This window comes from Chiloscyllium plagiosum, unplaced genomic scaffold (assembly GCF_037043375.1).
Source record: "Chiloscyllium plagiosum isolate Xiang-an unplaced genomic scaffold, Cpla_swu_hap1 HiC_scaffold_2, whole genome shotgun sequence".
NCBI lineage: Eukaryota > Metazoa > Chordata > Chondrichthyes > Orectolobiformes > Hemiscylliidae > Chiloscyllium > Chiloscyllium plagiosum.
Genome location: NW_028270140.1, coordinates 154,008,859 through 154,027,049, shown reverse-complemented (window position 1 = coordinate 154,027,049; position 18,191 = coordinate 154,008,859). Strand labels below are relative to the sequence as shown.

General features: G+C 45.0%; 1 protein-coding gene across 1 annotated transcript; it reads right to left on the bottom strand.

The window, feature by feature from the left end:
- Nucleotides 1–209: 209 nt before the first annotated feature.
- On the bottom strand, nucleotides 210–1,691 carry LOC122539323 (olfactory receptor 11H4-like). Its single transcript, XM_043674032.2, has one exon. The coding sequence runs from the start codon at nucleotides 1,454–1,456 to the stop codon at nucleotides 482–484; it is 975 nt and encodes a 324-aa protein (XP_043529967.1). The 5' UTR covers nucleotides 1,457–1,691; the 3' UTR covers nucleotides 210–481.
- Between the last annotated feature and the right edge of the window lie 16,500 nt (nucleotides 1,692–18,191).

The following is an 18,191-nucleotide window of genomic DNA, read 5'->3' as shown; positions in this document are numbered from 1 at the left end:
CAGGCCTGTAGAGGAAAGATCACTGTTGAGCCTTGAAAAATGTTGTTGAGCCTAGGACACTATATGCTTATTAAAATGGTCATTATAATGTTGCTGTTTTAGACAATTTGCTGCAACACCCTCTAAAAGTAATTAATTGGCTGTAAAGTACTTTGTCGAAGAGTGTGGTGCTGGAAAAGCACAGCCGGTCAGGCAGCACCCGAGGAGCAGGAGAATCGACATTTCGGGCATAGGCCCTTCATCTGGAAAGTGCTTTGTGCCATTTTGAGATTAACAAAGGCTCAATGGAAACAGGTTATTTCTTGAAAGATCAATGTAATGTTGCGAATTTTATTTCCCAATATTCAACTATCTGATCCAAACCATGCTGGGTCAATGTGATACCAACAGAAAATAAAGCTGCTATTTCAGTCAAGTGATGAACAAAGATGAAAAACACATGGCAAGTGTGATCGCGATTTCAGTGATTCTTCAATTCAGTTCAATGGCTCTCAACAGCAACAGTGCTTCCAACATAAGGAAATACCTTTTGTACTCTGATGAGTTTAGCAACCTTGATTCTTATTTCTTTGGCTGCTATAATATAAATAATTGGACTGAATAAAGGGCTTAAAATAACATATACAAGAGCAGAAGCTTTATGAATAATTGGGAGGCTGTGACTGACATAGAATAATGCAGAATAAAGGACCAGGGAGGGGAAAAATAAGCTGAGGACCAACAGATGACCTACACAGGTGGCAAAATCCTTTCGCTGTTCAGAAGAGGCAACTTTTACTATTTTACATATTTTAATGTAAAACCAGAGAATAGTAAGAAAACTTGAAAAGACAAATATCACATTTAAAACTAAATTGATAAATTTAACAGAGATTGCATCTGCGCAGATCAGGCTCATTACCGACAGCAATTCACAAAAAGAATTGTCAACTTCATTTGGACCACAAAATGGAAAAATAGAAGTTAAAACTATTGGAGGCAAGAAAAAGGCCATTCCTAATACCCAGGTAAGACCTGCCAATTTGACAAAAAAAGCATCTCTTCTGAGGGACAAATAATGTTCGGGGTTGCATATTGCAACTGAACGGTCATAAGCCATCACAGTGAGCAGCAATATCTTCGCTGTTGATATACTGTGGAAGAAATACATTTGGATAAAACAATTACTCCACAGAATAACTTTAATGTTGAATATAAGCCTCACCAACATTTGAGGAATGACTGAACTTGTTAACACCACATCCATTGCTGCCAAATTAGCAACAAGAAAATACACTGGTATGTGCAACCGCTTGTCTGTTGTAACCATGTACAATACAGAAACGTTCCCAAGAACTATTAATATATATACAATAAGAAACAGGGATGACAAGCGTGATTGTAAGTCTTGATGTCCTGGAAATCCAACAAGAATGAATCCTGTGATTGGATATCGTCTTTGATCTGATTCAGCCATTAACCGGTTTCCCCCTATTGAATTAATAATTGTGAGTCAGCAAGGTGACACAACAACCTTATGGCATCTAATACAAACTAGCAGAGACCCACAAAATATCTGCGATCAAATTAATATCTTCACTGCAACAATACTTATTTAAAGGACATCTAGTTTCTCTTTTACCAAATTATAGTCATAGAGATGTACAGCACGGAAACAGACCCTTCGGTCCAACCCATCCATGCCGACCAGATATCCCAACCCAATCTCGTCCCACCTGCCAGCATATGGCCCATATCCTTCTAAACCCTTCCTATTCATATACCTATCCAAATACATTTTAAATGCTGCAATTGTACCAGCCTCCACCACTTCCTCTGGGAACTCATTCCATACACGTACCACCCTCTGCGTGAAAAAGTTGCCCCTTAGGTCTCTTATATCTTTCCCCTCTCACCCTAAACCTATGCCCTCTAGTTCTGGTCACTCCCACCCCAGAGAAAAGACTTTGTCTATTTATCCTATCCATGCCCCTCATAATTATGTAAACCTCTATAAGATCACGACATATGCCACATAAAAATATAACTGATCTTAAATTCTTTAGCTATGTCAAAATGACATCAGATTTCCCTAATAAATACTCCTGAAAGTTGGTCATGTATGAAAACAGTCAAGGAATTTGTTTTTAAATTCACTCATGGGATGTAGGCTTCTCTGGCTAGGCTAGCATTTATTCCCAATCCCTCATCACCTAGAAAGCAGCTAAGAGTCAACAACATTTGGAAGGACAAATAAGAATGCGGAATACAGGGTTAATGGTAGGGTTCTTAGTAAGGTGGAGGAGCAGAGGGATCTTGGGGTCTATGTTCATAGATCTTTGAAAGTTGCCACTCAGATGGATAGAGCTTGTAAGAAGGCCTATGGTGTATTAGTGTTCATTAGCAGAGGGATTGAATTCAAGAGTCGTGAAGTGATGTTGCAGCTGTACAGGACCTTGGTTAGGCCACATTTGGAGTACTGTGTGCAGTTCTGGTCGCCTCACTTTAGGAAAGATGTGTAAGCTTTGGAGAGGGTGCAGAGAAGATTTATCAGGATGTTGCCTGGAATGCAGAATAGGTCGTACGAGGATAGGTTGAGAGTGCTAGGCCTTTTCTCATTGGAACGGCGAAGGATGAGGGGTGACTTGATAGAGGTTTATAAGATGATCAGAGGAATAGATAGAGTAGACAGTCAGAAACTTTTTCCCCGGGTACAACAGAGTGTTACAAGGGGACATAAATTTAAGGTGAAGGGTGGAAGGTATAGGGGGGATGTCAGGGGTAGGTTCTTTACCCAGAGAGTGGTGGGGGCATGGAATGCGCTGCCTGTGGGAGTGGCAGAGTCAGAATCATTGGCGACCTTTAAGTGGCAATTGGATAGGTACATGGATGGGTGCTTAAGCTAGGACAAATGTTCGTCACAACATCGTGGGCCGAAGGGCCTGTTCGGTGCTGTATTGTTCTATATTCTAACATTGCTATGGGTCTGGCGTCACATGTAGGCCAGACTAGGTAAAGACGACAGATTTAATTCCTTAAAGAACATTAGTGAACCAGATGGGTATTCTCCCCCTAATAATAGTTTCAGAGTCAACAATGGACCCTTAATTCCAGGTTCTTTGTTGAATTCAAATTCCACCACCTACTACAGAAGGATTTGAACGCAGGTCCTCCAGACTTTAGCTGAATTTCTGGATTAACAGTCTCGCAGTAATACCATTTGGCCATCACCTCCCTGAGGGATACAGATGATGTTAAGAGAAAGGCCTTGTTAACTATTTAGAGTGATGGAATATGTAAGTCTAGTTAGGATCTTTTCTTCTGAATATTTTTTCATCTGTTCACAGATTATGCCCATCACTGACTGGGCCAGTATTCATTGCCATCCCCATGCCCCAGTGAGCTGTCTTGCATTGTTGCAGTATTTGGGGTGTAAGGTTACCCAGAGCAGTGGTTTCCAGGTGGTGTTTTGTGTAAAACGTTGTATAAAATAAATACAAAAATGAAAAGAAATGTAAAACATTGTTTGATTATAAACAATTTTGTTTCCAACAGAAGTTACAACTTATAAAACTCATGAAGATTAATTATCAAATTAAAAGTGAGTCAGTTAGGCCCCTGAACTGAGTGCTGTGTGTATAACAGAAGGCCGTGAGTAGTTAGAAATAGTTCAGTTGAATAAATTTTGCAAACGTGTCTGTGCTCACAGTTGAAGACTGTACTTTTTCCAGTGACTATGAAACATTAATCCATTTGATCCTTCTTTAGCTTGTTGTATGCATAATGTTGCAAACCTCTCCACTAAGTCTGTAACCACAGTAAATGCAAGTAAATGTGACATTGTGACATTCAGCTGAAAGAAGTGGATGAGCCACAGAGTTGTTTGTCTCATTGAAGTGGACAAAGTTAAAAATCACACAACACCAGATTATAGTCCAACAGGTATATTTGGAAGTACAAGCTTTTGAAGTACTCCTCCTTTATCAGGTAGCTAGTGGCACAGGATCATAGGACACAGAATTTATAGTAAAAGATCAAAGTGTCATACAACTGATGTATTGAACAAACCTAGATTGCTGCTAAGTCTTTAATCACTTAGAATGGGGATGCAGGTTTTGATTAATATGTAAATCCCAGAACTTCTTTCAAGCCCCGAGATAACTTGGTTTCATCAGTATAAAACAAAAGGTGGTATCTCAGCTCAGACAATGCACTAAAGGTGTCAGGTTAGAGTCTGTATGTATCCCAACCTTAAGTCAGACTGATTTTATTTCCAAAGTAGGAATTTATAAAATGTCACATTGACTGCCTACAAATTATGTGCTTTTTGAACAAAGTAGAATATATCTGCAAATACAAATCTACAAATTCACCCCAAAGGCTTGTGTGAGGGTGTATGTGTGTACTTGATAGAGTGGGTGCACGAATGTGACGGAGTACAGGCTTGTGAGTGTGTGAGGCAGGGTGTGTGTTTAAGAGAGGGTCGTGTGACAGTGCGTGTGTGAGTGCGTGTGCGCTTGTGTGTGAGTGAGAATGTATAGTGTAGTGGGGTCACCTGGAGTGTGACATGAACCCAAGATCCCGGTTGAGGCTGTCCTCATGGGTACCAAACTTGGCCAGCAACCTCTGCTCGGCAACTCTGTTGTTGCGTTTCCTGAAGTCCACCTTGGAGAATGATCAACTGAAAATCCGAGGCCGAGCATCCTTGACACACAATCTGTAGGCAGTCAGTCAATGTGATATTTTATAAATTCCTATTTTGGAAATAGAACCAGTCTGATTCAAGATTAGGATACAGACAGATTCTAATCTCACACCTTTAGTGCATTGTCTGTGCTGAGATGTCACTTTCTTTTATATTTTATTAAACAATTCACAATTTACAAAACAATGAATATTTACAGCTGTACACAAAGAAACTGCAATTTTACAAGGGAATGGAATGGCAAAGCCAAGCCCCAAACCCTGACATTCAACTGGTTTTCAGGGAGGTGAGGACAAACCTAAAACATCACTTTCTTTTATACTGATGAAATCTTAAATTATCTTGGGACTGTGATTTCAATGATTTACATATTAATCAATCAAAATCTGCTTGCCTGTTCTAAGTGGTTAAAGATGTAACAGCAATCTAGTTTGTTCAATACATCGCATCAGTTGGATGACACTTTGATCTTTTACTATAAATTCTGTGTCCTATGATCCTGTCCCACTAGCTACCGATGAAGGAGCAGTGCTCCAAAAGTGAGTGCTTCCAAATAAACCTGTTGGACTATAATCTGGTGTTGTGTGATTTTTAACTTTGTACACCCTAGTCCAACACGAGCACCTCCACATCATTGAAGTGTGCCATGTTACTGAAAAGATTGGAAACCACTGACCCACAATGCTGCAAGGATGAGATTTGCAAAATTTTTATCCAATGTCACTGAAGGAATGGCAATATGGTTCAACACCAAGGTGGTGAATGGCTTGGAGGGGAACTTTCAAAGGGTGGTGTTCCACTGTATCTGCTGCCTTGTTATTCTAAGTGGACGTGGGTTTGGAACATGCTACTGAAGGAGTTCAGTCACACTGCCGACTTGTGTCTTGTAGATGGTACACAGGTTTTGCAGAGACAAGAAATTAGTTACTAGCTGCACAATTCCTAGTACCTGCACTTACAACCACAATATTTATATAGTCAATCCAGTTTAGTTTCTGGTCAATGGTAATCCTCAGGATGATGATAGTGGGGTTTCAATCATGGTAATTAACTGATGATTATAACTGTTAGTTAACCAAGACTGTACAGTGTCAGAACCATTGAAGTTCAACTGTGTGGAAACTCCAGATGTTTAATTTTAATTCAATTCTCATCGTTTGAGATTTGACTCCAAAAACCGAGCATTCATTTGGATTACTAATCCAGTGTCAAAACCACAATGTCACTGCCTATCCTATTGTAAAGTATATATCTTTCTGACCATTTGTGCCCAAGCCTCAGTCAATTAACTGTGTGATCAAGTTGCATTATCACTACAACCAATTGATTTTCTAAAAAACACCTAGGTGCGACTTAATGACATGCATCCTCTGGTCTTCTTTCCCAAGTACAGGAAAATTCAAGTGGCTGACATCAACCACAGGCTGCCGATTAAAATGAAAAACACAGAAAATTGTTTTGGAAAGTCCTCTCATTTAAAGCTGCCTAACTATTTTCCAAAACTTATAGCTATTGCCTTCAGATGGTCTGTACAATTACAAAAACAGTAGTATGGATGTAGGGTGTAAGTTGAATATGGAGCTGAAATTGGCCTGTCGCAAAGATGTTACTACAGATGTTATGGGGGATTTCAACATGCAGGTAGACTGGGAGAATCAGGATAGTTTTGGACCTCAACAAAGAGACTTTGTGGAGTGCCTCCGAGATGGATTCTTGGAACAGCAATGCTGGAGCCTACCAGGGAGAAGGCAATTCTGGATCTGGTATTGTGCAATGAACCAGAATTGATCAGGGACCTCGAAGTGAAGGAGCCATTAGGAGGTAGTGACCATAATACAATAAGCTTCAATCTGCAATTTGAAAGGGAGAGGGTACAATCAGTAGTGACAATATTTCAGTTGAATAAAGGGAACTATGGAGCTATGAGGGAGGAGCTGGCCAAAGTTCAATGGTCCCTTAGCAGGGATGACAGTGGAGGAACAATGGCAGATATTTCTGGGTATAATGCAGAAGATGCAGGATCAGTTCATTCCAAAAAGGATGAGGAGGCAGGGGTGGCCGTGGCTGACGAGGGAAGTTAAGAAACATATAAAGTAAAAGAGAAAAAGTATAACATAGCAAATATGAGTGGGAAAATGGAGGACTGGGAAGCTTTAAAGAACAACAGAGGATTACTAAGAAGGAAATATGCAGAGAAAAAAATGAGGTTAGATTAGATTAGATTAGATTACAGTGTGGAAACAGGCCCTTCGGCCCAACAAGTCCACACCGACCCGCCAAAGCGAAACCCACCCATACCCCTACATTTACCCCTTATCTAACACGACAGGCAATTTAGTATGGCCAATTCACCTGATCCTGCACATCTTTGGATGGTGGGAGGAAACCGGAGCACCCGAGGAAACCCTTGCAGACACGAGGAGAACGTGCAAACTCCACACAGTCAGTCACCTGAGGCGGGAATTGAAGCCGGGTCTCTGGCGCTGTGAGGCAGCAGTGCTAACCACTGTGCCACCGTGCTGCCCTGGTACGAAGGTAAACATAGAACATAGAACATAGAAGAATACAGCGCAGTACAGGCCCTTGGGCCCTCGATGTTGCGCCGATCCAAGCCCACCTAAACTACACTAACCCACTATCCTCCATATACCTATCCAATGCCCTCTTAAATGCCCATAAAGAGGGAGAGTCCACCACTGTTACTGGCAGGGCATTCCATGAACTAACGACTCGCTGAGTGAAGAACCTACCCCTAACATCAGTCCTATATCTACCCCCCCTTAATTTAAAGCTATGCCCCCTTGTAATACCCGACTCAATACGCGGGAAAAGGTTCATACTGTCGACCCTATCTAACCCCCTAATCATCTTGTAAACTGGCCAAAAATATAAAGGAGAATAGTAAAAGCTTTTTTAGGTATGTGAAAGGCAAAAAAATGGTTCGGACTAAAATTGGATCCTTGAAGACAGAAACAGGGGAATATATTACGGGGAAACAAAGAAATGGCAGAAGAGTTGAATTGGTACTTCAGATCTGTGTTCACTGGGGAAGACACAAGCAATCTCCCAGAGGTAACAGTGGCTGAAGGATCTGAACTGAAGGGAATTTGTATTTGCCAGGAATTGGTGTTGGAGAGACTGTTAGGTCTGAAGGCTGATAAGTCCCCGGGGCCTGATGCTCTACATCCCAGGGTACTGAAGGAAGTGGCTCTAGAAATTGTGGATGCATTGGTGATTATTTTCCAGAGTTCGATAGATTCAGGATCAGTTCCTGCAGATTGGTGGTTGGCTAATGTTGTACCACTTTTTAAGAAAGGAGTGAGAGAGAAAGCAGGAAATTATAGACCAGTTAGTCTGACCTCAGTGGTGGGAAAGATGCTGGAGTCAATTATAAAGGATGAAATTACAACACATCTGGATAGTAGTAACAGGATAGGTCAGAGTCAGCATGGATTTATGAAGGGGGAATCATGCTTGACTAATCTTCTGGAATTTTTTGAGGATGTATCTCTGAAGATGGACAAGGGAGATCCAGTGGATGTAGTGTACCTGGACTTTCAGAAAGCCTTTGATAAAGTCCCACATAGGAGGTTAGTGAGCAAAATTAGGGCGCATGGTACTGGGTGCAAAGTACTGACTTGAATTGAAAATTGGTTGGCTGACAGGAAACAAAGAGTAGTGATAAACGGCTCCATTTCGGAATGGCAGGCGGTGACCAGTGGGGTACCGCAGGGATCAGTGCTGGGACCGCAGCTTTTTACAATATATATTAATGATATAGAAGATAGTATTAATAGTAACATTAGCAAATTTGCTGATGATACAAAGCTGGGTGGCAGGGTGAAATGTGAGGAGGATGTTAGGAGATTACAGGGTGACCTGGACAGGTTAGGTGAGTGGACAGATGCATGGCAGATGCAGTTTAATGTGGATAAATGTATGGTTATCCACTTTGGTGGCAAGAACAGGAAGGCAGATTAATACCTAAATGGAGTCAAGTTAGGTAAAGGGACAATACAAAGAGATCTGGGTGTTCTTGTATACCAGTCAATGAAGGCAAGCATGCAGGTACAGCAGGTAGTGAAGAAAGCTAATAGCATGCTGGCCTTCATAACAAGAGGGATTGAGTATAGAAGCAAAGAGGTTCTTCTACAGCTGTAAAGGGGCCCAGTGAGACCGCACCTGGAATATTGTGTGCAGTTCTGGTCTCCAAATTTGAGGAAAGACATTCTGACTATTGAGGGAGTGCAGCGTAGGTTCACAAGGTCAATTCCTGGAATGGTGGGACTATCTTATGTTGAAAGATTGGAGCAACTGGGCTTGTATACCCTTGAGTTTAGAAGACTGAGAGGGGATCTGATTGAGACGTATAAGATTATTAAAGGATTGGACACTCTGGAGGCAGGAAACATGTTTCCGCAGATGGGTGAGTCCCAAACCAGAGGACACAGCTTAAAAATAAGGGGTAGGCCATTTAGAATAGAGATGAGGAGAAACTTCTTCACCCAGAGAGTGGTGGGTGTGTGGAATGCTCTGCCCCAGAGGGCAGTGGAGGCCCAGTCTCTGGATTTGTTTAAGAAAGAGTTGAATAGAGCTCTCAAGGATAGGAGAATCAAGGGTTATGGAGATAAGGCAGGAACAGGATACTGATTGAGGATGATCAGCCATGATCATAATGAATGGTGGTGCAGGCTCGAAGGGCAGAATGGCCTACTCCTGCGCCTATTGTCTATAAAATAAAATCTGAAAGAACCATGGATGCTGTAAATCAGAAGCAAAAACAGAAGATGCTGGAAAACAGGTCGGATAGCATCTGTCAAGAGAAATCAAAGTTAACGTTTGGGTCCAGTGACCCTTCCTCAGAACTGATGGTAGCTCAGAAAATGGCAGAAGATAGGGTTGGGCAGGGGGTAAGGAGTGAACGATAGGTAAAGATAGAGTGCAAAGAGAGAGGAGAACAGTTAGATAGACAGAGGTAATGATAACAATCTGGCTGGGAGGGTGAATAGTTGTTAATGGAGACTGTTAGTGGCTAACAATTGGTAATGTGTAATGGTGATAACAAAGCCTGGTGTGTGGAGTATGGGGCTAGGACATGGGGGAGTTCAGACTCTAAAATTATTGAACTTGGTATTGGGTCTGGAGAGCTACAGGGTCCCCACGTGAAAAATGAGGTGTTGTTCTTCCATTTTGCACAGAGCTTCGCTGCAGCAGCACAGCAAGCCTGAGACAGAGATGTTGGCCAAGGATAGCATGTTAAAGTGGCAGGGTACAGGAACTCAGGGTCTTTTTTGAGGGCAGAAAGTAGATGTTCTGCAAAGCGGTCACCCAGTCTATGCTCCATTTCCCCAGTGTAGAGGCTGTACTATATTTGTACTATTGCTCTCAACTAATTTTGAGTTCTTAACTGTCGCAGAACAATGTATCCAAAATTATTGCAACTGATTACTTGGTTTATTTCAGTTTCATATTCCCAAGTCACATCAAGTCACATTTCACAGGTTTTATTTCCCATCACCAAATCAGCAGAGGTGACAGGTGGATGATCTTACCTACCCAAGATTGTAATCACCTGAGATCTTCAATGATCAGCAATCAGACACAAGTGTTTTTAAATCCTGCCTTCTGATCCAGTATGTCATCATCCAAACAGGTTGATTAAACTTGAACGCCTATCTGCAGTTGCAAAAAAGTTAATTTTGCATACTCGATTGAACACAGGTCCAGCTCCTGAAAAATATAAAACATTTTGAAATAATACAAGGTATAACTACACATATTATCAATGAAAGCAGTACAATAGATTTAATTGCTTTGTAGCTGACCACTTGAAGAACTTGTTTTAGACAATGGAAGAATAGTCAAGGTGAGAAAGCTTGGCAACATCCAGGACAAAGCAGTTTGCTTGGTTAGCACTCAATTCCTTCTTCATAATCGACAATTCCGTGATAGTCACCTTTTCTCTCTGTTCATGGTAATTCTGTAAGCCCTTGTCACTCCCTTTTCCTTCCAGTTTCTGATGGAGTACATCCATTCCTTCTCTGATCTAGCTTGTTCTTTCCTGATTTTTACTTTCTCTTGTTGCCAACATTAGACTCTCACTCCTCCTACCACATAGTGCTCCAGCTCCCAATTCTTGCTAGTGGGACTTCATAAATTGTCTCTTCTTCACTTTAGCTCTGCTCTTAATTGGTGATGTACCTTGTTTTTTATGGTTATGTCACTCCATCTTCCTCAGCAGCCTGTACCATCTACTGAAATGCACTTCAGGAATTCACCAAAGATCTTTATACAGCACCTTCCAAAGCCACGACCACTTTCGTCTAGAAGTATGAGGGCAGCAGATACCACCACCTGCAAGTTCTCGTCCAAGACACACAACACCCTGAAATATATCACTGTTCTGTCACTCTTTCTTGATCAAAATCTCTAACTCCATTTCGAACAGCATGTCCCCACTCCACATAAACTGCAGCTGTTCAAAAAGGCAGCTGACAACTAATTCTGAAAGGCTGAAGAGGAATCACTAGATACAAAACATTAACTCTGCTTTCTCTCCACAGATACTGCCAGACCTGCTGAGTTTTCAGCAATTTCTTGTTTTTATTCTCAAGGGCCATTAGGGATAGGCAGCAAGTGATGGCCTGGCCAGCAAAGCCCACTTTCCAAGAATTATAAAAGCCCTAGTAGAGACAGTCTCCACTCCAAACCAACTCCACATTACGCATGAATTAGGAGTAGAAATATGCCATTAAGCCTATGATATTCAATAAATCATGGTTTCCCTTTGGCCCAGCTCCCATAGCATCTCTTCTGATGCTTTTGCCTAATCTTACCACTATTTCTTTCTCTGCCTTCACCAACTACCCCAGATCCTGAACAGCAATGCCCTTCTCTCTTTCTCCCAATGTTCCCTCCCCTCAATGACCCTCCTCAAATCCCATTCCCAACACCCCATAGCCTACTAACCCCCTTTTCCCAAAACCTCACTCCCCACTGAACTCTCCCTAACCCAATCGCCAATTACCTAGTGAACCCACTTTCCCAATGCTCTACTTCCCAATGACCCCTTTCTCCCAATACCCACTAGACCATGAACCTCTCTTTACCCACTATCCACGTCAAGGACTCCCCCCCCTACTTTCCCAATACTCCTCTCCCCCAATGACCTCCATTTCCCTATACTCCACACACCACTCCCTCTCCCAATACCCCATGCCACAGGAACCCCTTCCATTACCAATGCCCCAGTGAGCCCCCTCTACTACCAATGCACCAGTGAGCTCCCATTGCTAATGCTGTAGTGACTCCAGCTCTATGCCCAATGCTCCAGTGATCCCCCATTCCCAATGCCCCAGTAACTCCCCCTCCATCACTCATGCCCGTGACCCCCCCATTCCCAATACCCCAGTGATGCCCTTCCATTCCCAAAGTCCCAATGAATCCCTTCCATTACTAATGCTGCAACGACTCCCCTCAATACCCAATACTCCAGTGACACCCCAATTCCCAATTCCCCAGTGACAGCCATTCCCAATGCTCCAGTGACGCCCCTCATTCCTAAAGCTGCAGTGACTCCTCTCTATGCCCATTGCCCCAGTGACTCTTCTCTTCATCACTAATGCCCCAGTGAACCCCCATTCCCAATGCCCCAATGAACCATCTCCATTACTAATGCCCTAGTGAACCCCCATTCCCAATGCCCCAATGAACCATCTCCATTACTAATGCCCCAGTGAACACCTCCATTCCTAATGTTGCAGTGACTCCCTCTATTCCCAATGCCCCAGTGACCCCCGTTTCTCAATACCCCAGTAATTGCCCATTCCCAATGCCCCAGTGATGCCCCTCTATTCCCAATGCCCCAGTAACTCCCCCTCCATTACTAATGCCCCAGTAACTCCCCCTCCATTACTAATGCCCAAGTAAACCCCCTCCATTCCCAATGCCCCAGTGACTACCCATTCCCAATGCCCCAGTGACGCCCCTCCATTCCCAATGCCCCAATAACTCCACCTCCATTACTAATGCCCCAGTGACTAACCCCTCCATTCCCAATGCCCCAGTGATGCCCCTCCCTTCCCAATGCCCTAGTAACTCCCCCTCCATTACTAATGCCCCAGTAACCCCCCTCCATGACTAATGCCTCAGTGACTAACCTCTCCATTCCCAATGTCCCAGTGACTCACCCTCCATTACTAATGCCCCAGTAACCCCCCTCCATTACTAATGCCCCAGTGACTAACCCCGCCATTCCCAATGCCCCAGTGACTACCCATTCCCAATGCACCAGTGACGCCCCTCCATTCCCAATGCCCCAGTAACTCCCCCTCCATTACTAATGCCCCAGTAACCCCCCTCCATGACTAATGCCCCAGTGACTAACCCCTTCATTCCCAATGTCCCAGGGACTAACCCCTCCATTCCCAATGTCCCAGTGACTCACCCTTTATTCCCAATGCCCGCGACATCCCTCCATTCCCAATGACCCAGTGACCGTTCCATTCTAAACACCCCAATGACCGCCACTTCATTCACAATGCCCTAGTCACACTCCTCCATTCCCAATGACCCAGAGATCCCCCATTATTAATGCCCCAGTGAACTCCTCTCCATCGTTAATGCCAGTGATCCCCCCATTCCTAATGCCACAGTGACCCCCATACCCAATGCCCCAGTGATCCCCCTTTCCCAATGCCAGAGTGACTGCTTCCATTCGCAATCTCCCAGTGATTCTCTTCCAATCCCAATGCCCCAGTGACATCCTCCCACATTATTAATGCACCAGTGACAACCTCTCACATTGTTAATGCCCTGGTGACACCCCTCCCACATTGTTAAAGCCCCAGTGACACGCTCCCACATTGTTAATGCCCCAGTGACACCTTCCCACATTGTTAATGCCCCAGTGACACCCCTCCCATATTATTAATGCACCAGTGACACGCTCCCACATTGTTAATGCCCCGGTGACACCCCTTCCACATTGTTAATGCACCAGCGACACCCTCCCACATTGTTAATGCCCCAGTGACACCCCTCCCACATTTATAATGCCCCAGTGACACCCTCACACATTGTTAATGCCCCAGTGACACCCCTCCCACATTATTAATGCCCCGGTGACACCCTCCCACATTGTTAATGCCCCAGTGATACCCTCCCACATTGTTAATGCACCGGTGACACCCTCCCACATTGTTAATGCCCCAGTGACACCTTCCCATATTATTAATGCACCAGTGACACCCCTCCCACATTTGTTAATTCCCCAGTGACACCCCTTCCACATTGTTAATGCCCCGGTGACACCCCTCCCAAATTATTAATGCCCCAGTGACACCCTCCCACATTATTAATGCCCCAGTGACACCCCTCCCACATTTGTTAATTCCCCAGTGACACCCCTTCCACATTATTAACGCCCCAGTGAAACCCCTCCCACATTGTTAATGCCCCGGTGACACCCTCCCACATTGTTCATGCCCCAGTGACACCCCTCCCATATTATTAATGCCCCAGTGACACCCATCCCACATTGTTAATGCCCAGTGACACTCTCCCACATTGTTAATGCCCCAGTGACAACCTCCCACATTGCTCATGCCCCAGTGACCCCACTCCCACATTATTAATGCCCCGGTGACTCCCTCCCACATTGTTAATGCCCAGTGACACCTCCTCCCACATTATTAATGCCCCAGTGACACACCTCCCTCATTGTTAATGCCTAGTGACACCCCTCCCACATTGTTAATGCCCCAGTGACACCCTCCCACATTATTAATGCCCCAGTGACACCCCTCCCACATTGTTAATGCGCAAGTGAAACCCAGCCCACATTGTTAATGCGCCAGTGACACCCCTCCCAAATTATTAATGCCCCAGTGACACCCTCCCATATTATTAATGCCCCAGTGACACCCCTCCCACATTGTTAATGCCCCAGTGACACTCTCCCACATTGTTAATGCCCCGGTGACACCCCTCCCACATTGTTAATGCCCCGGTGACACCCTCCCACATTATTAATGCCCCAACGACACCCTCCCACATTGTTAATGCCCCAGTAACTCCACCCACATTATTAATGCCCCAATGACACCCCCCATATTATTAATGCCCCAGTGACACACCTCCCACATTATTAATGCCCCAGTGACACTGCTCCCATATTATTAATGCCCCAGTGACACCCTCCCACATTATTAATGCCGCAGTGACACCCCTCCCACATTGTTAATGCCCCAGTGACACCCCTCCCAAGTTATTAATGCCCCAGTGACACCCCGCCCACATTGTTAATGCCCCAGTAACACTGTCCCACATTATTAATGCCCCGGTGACACCCTCCCACATTGTTAATGCCCTGGTGACACCCTCCCACATTATTAATGCCCCAGTGACACCCTCCCACATTATTAATGCCCGAGTGACACCCCTCTCACATAGTTAATGCCCCAGTGACCCCCACCACATTATGAATGCCCTAGTGACTTCCTCCTACATTATTAATATCCCAGTGACACCCCTCCCACATTGTTAATGCCCCAGTGACTCCCTCCCACATTATTAATGCCCCAATGACACCCCCTCCCATATTATTAATGCCCCAGTGACACCACTCCCACATTGTTAATGCCCCAGTGACACCCCTCCCACATTATTAATTCCCCAATGACTACCCCCTCCCATGTTATTAATGCCCCAGTGACACACACCCACATTATTAATGCCCCAGTGACACACCTCTCACATTGTTAATACCCCAGTGACACCCCTCCCACATTGTTAATGTCCCTGTGACTCCCTCCCACATTGTTAATGCCCCAATGACTCCTCCCTCCCATATTATTAAGGCCCCAGTGACACCCTCCCACATTATTAATGCCCCAGTGACACCACTCCCATATTATTAATGCCCCAGTGATACCCTCCCACATTATTAATGTCCCAGTGACACCACTCCCATATTATTAATGCCCCAGTGATACCCTTCCACATTATTAATGCCCCAATGACACCCTCCCACCTTGTGCATGCCCCAGTGACACCCCTTCCACATTATTAATGCCGCAGTGACACCCTCCCACATTGTTAATGCTCCAGTGACACCCCTCCCACATTGTTAATGCCCAGTGACTCCCTCCCATATTATTAAAGCCCCAGTGACATCCCTCCCACATTGTTAATGCCCAGTGACACCCTCCCAAATTATTAATACCCCAGTGACCCCCCTCCCACACTATTAATGCCCGAGTGACACCCCTCCCACATTATTAATGCCCCAGTGACACCCTCCCACATTGTTAATGCTCCAGTGACACCCCTCCCACATTGTTAATGCCCAGTGACTCCCTCCCATATTATTAAAGCCCCAGTGACATCCCTCCCACATTGTTAATGTCCAGTGACACCCTCCCATATTATTAATACCCCAGTGACCCCCCTCCCACACTATTAATGCCCGAGTGACACCCCCCCACATTATTAATGCCCCAGTGACACTCTCCCACATTGTTAATGCCCCAATTACTCCCTCCCACATTATTAATGCCCGAGTAACACCCCTCCCACATTTCTAATGCCCCAGTGACTCCCTCCCACAATATTAATGCCCCAATGACTCCCTCTCCCATATTATTAATGCCCCAGCGACACCCTTCCCACATTATTAATGCCCCAGTGACACCACTCCCACATTGCTAATGCCCCAGTGACTTCCTCCCACATTATTAATGCCCCAATGACTCCCCCCTCCCATATTATTAATGCCCCAGTGACACCCTCCCACATTATTAATGCCCCAGTGACACCGCTCACATATCATTAATGCCCCAGTGACACCCTCTCACATTATTAATGCTCCAGTGACACGCGTCCCAGATTGTTAATACCCCAGTGACACCCTACCACATTGTCAACGCCCCAGAAACACCCCTCCCACATTATTAATGCCCCAGTGACACCCCTCCCACCTTGTTCATGCCCCAGTGACACCCCTTCCACATTATTAATGCCGCAGTGACACCCTCCCACATTGTCAACGCCCCAGTAACACCCCTCCCACATTTTTAATGCCCCAGTGACACCCCTCCCATATTATTAATGCCCCAGTGACACCCCTCCCACATTGTTAATGCCCAGTGACACTCTCCCACATTGTTAATGCCCCAGTGACAACCTCCCACATTGCTCATGCCCCAGTGACCCCACTCCCACATTATTAATGCCCCGGTGACTCCCTCCCACATTGTTAATGCCCAGTGACACCTCCTCCCACATTATTAATGCCCCAGTGACACACCTCCCTCATTGTTAATGCCTAGTGACACCCCTCCCACATTGTTAATGCCCCAGTGACACCCTCCCACATTATTAATGCCCCAGTGACACCCCTCCCACATTGTTAATGCGCAAGTGAAACCCAGCCCACATTGTTAATGCGCCAGTGACACCCCTCCCAAATTATTAATGCCCCAGTGACACCCTCCCATATTATTAATGCCCCAGTGACACCCCTCCCACATTGTTAATGCCCCAGTGACACTCTCCCACATTGTTAATGCCCCGGTGACACCCCTCCCACATTGTTAATGCCCCGGTGACACCCTCCCACATTATTAATGCCCCAACGACACCCTCCCACATTGTTAATGCCCCAGTAACTCCACCCACATTATTAATGCCCCAATGACACCCCCCATATTATTAATGCCCCAGTGACACACCTCCCACATTATTAATGCCCCAGTGACACTGCTCCCATATTATTAATGCCCCAGTGACACCCTCCCACATTATTAATGCCGCAGTGACACCCCTCCCACATTGTTAATGCCCCAGTGACACCCCTCCCAAGTTATTAATGCCCCAGTGACACCCCGCCCACATTGTTAATGCCCCAGTAACACTGTCCCACATTATTAATGCCCCGGTGACACCCTCCCACATTGTTAATGCCCTGGTGACACCCTCCCACATTATTAATGCCCCAGTGACACCCTCCCACATTATTAATGCCCGAGTGACACCCCTCTCACATAGTTAATGCCCCAGTGACCCCCACCACATTATGAATGCCCTAGTGACTTCCTCCTATATTATTAATATCCCAGTGACACCCCTCCCACATTGTTAATGCCCCAGTGACTCCCTCCCACATTATTAATGCCCCAATGACACCCCCTCCCATATTATTAATGCCCCAGTGACACCACTCCCACATTGTTAATGCCCCAGTGACACCCCTCCCACATTATTAATTCCCCAATGACTACCCCCTCCCATGTTATTAATGCCCCAGTGACACACACCCACATTATTAATGCCCCAGTGACACACCTCTCACATTGTTAATACCCCAGTGACACCCCTCCCACATTGTTAATGTCCCTGTGACTCCCTCCCACATTGTTAATGCCCCAATGACTCCTCCCTCCCATATTATTAAGGCCCCAGTGACACCCTCCCACATTATTAATGCCCCAGTGACACCACTCCCATA

What these genes read in the sequence shown, in the direction of transcription:
- LOC122539323 (XM_043674032.2), bottom strand. Translation starts at nt 1,456, where the DNA reads ATGGCTGAATCAGATCAAAGACGATATCCAATCACAGGATTCATTCTT.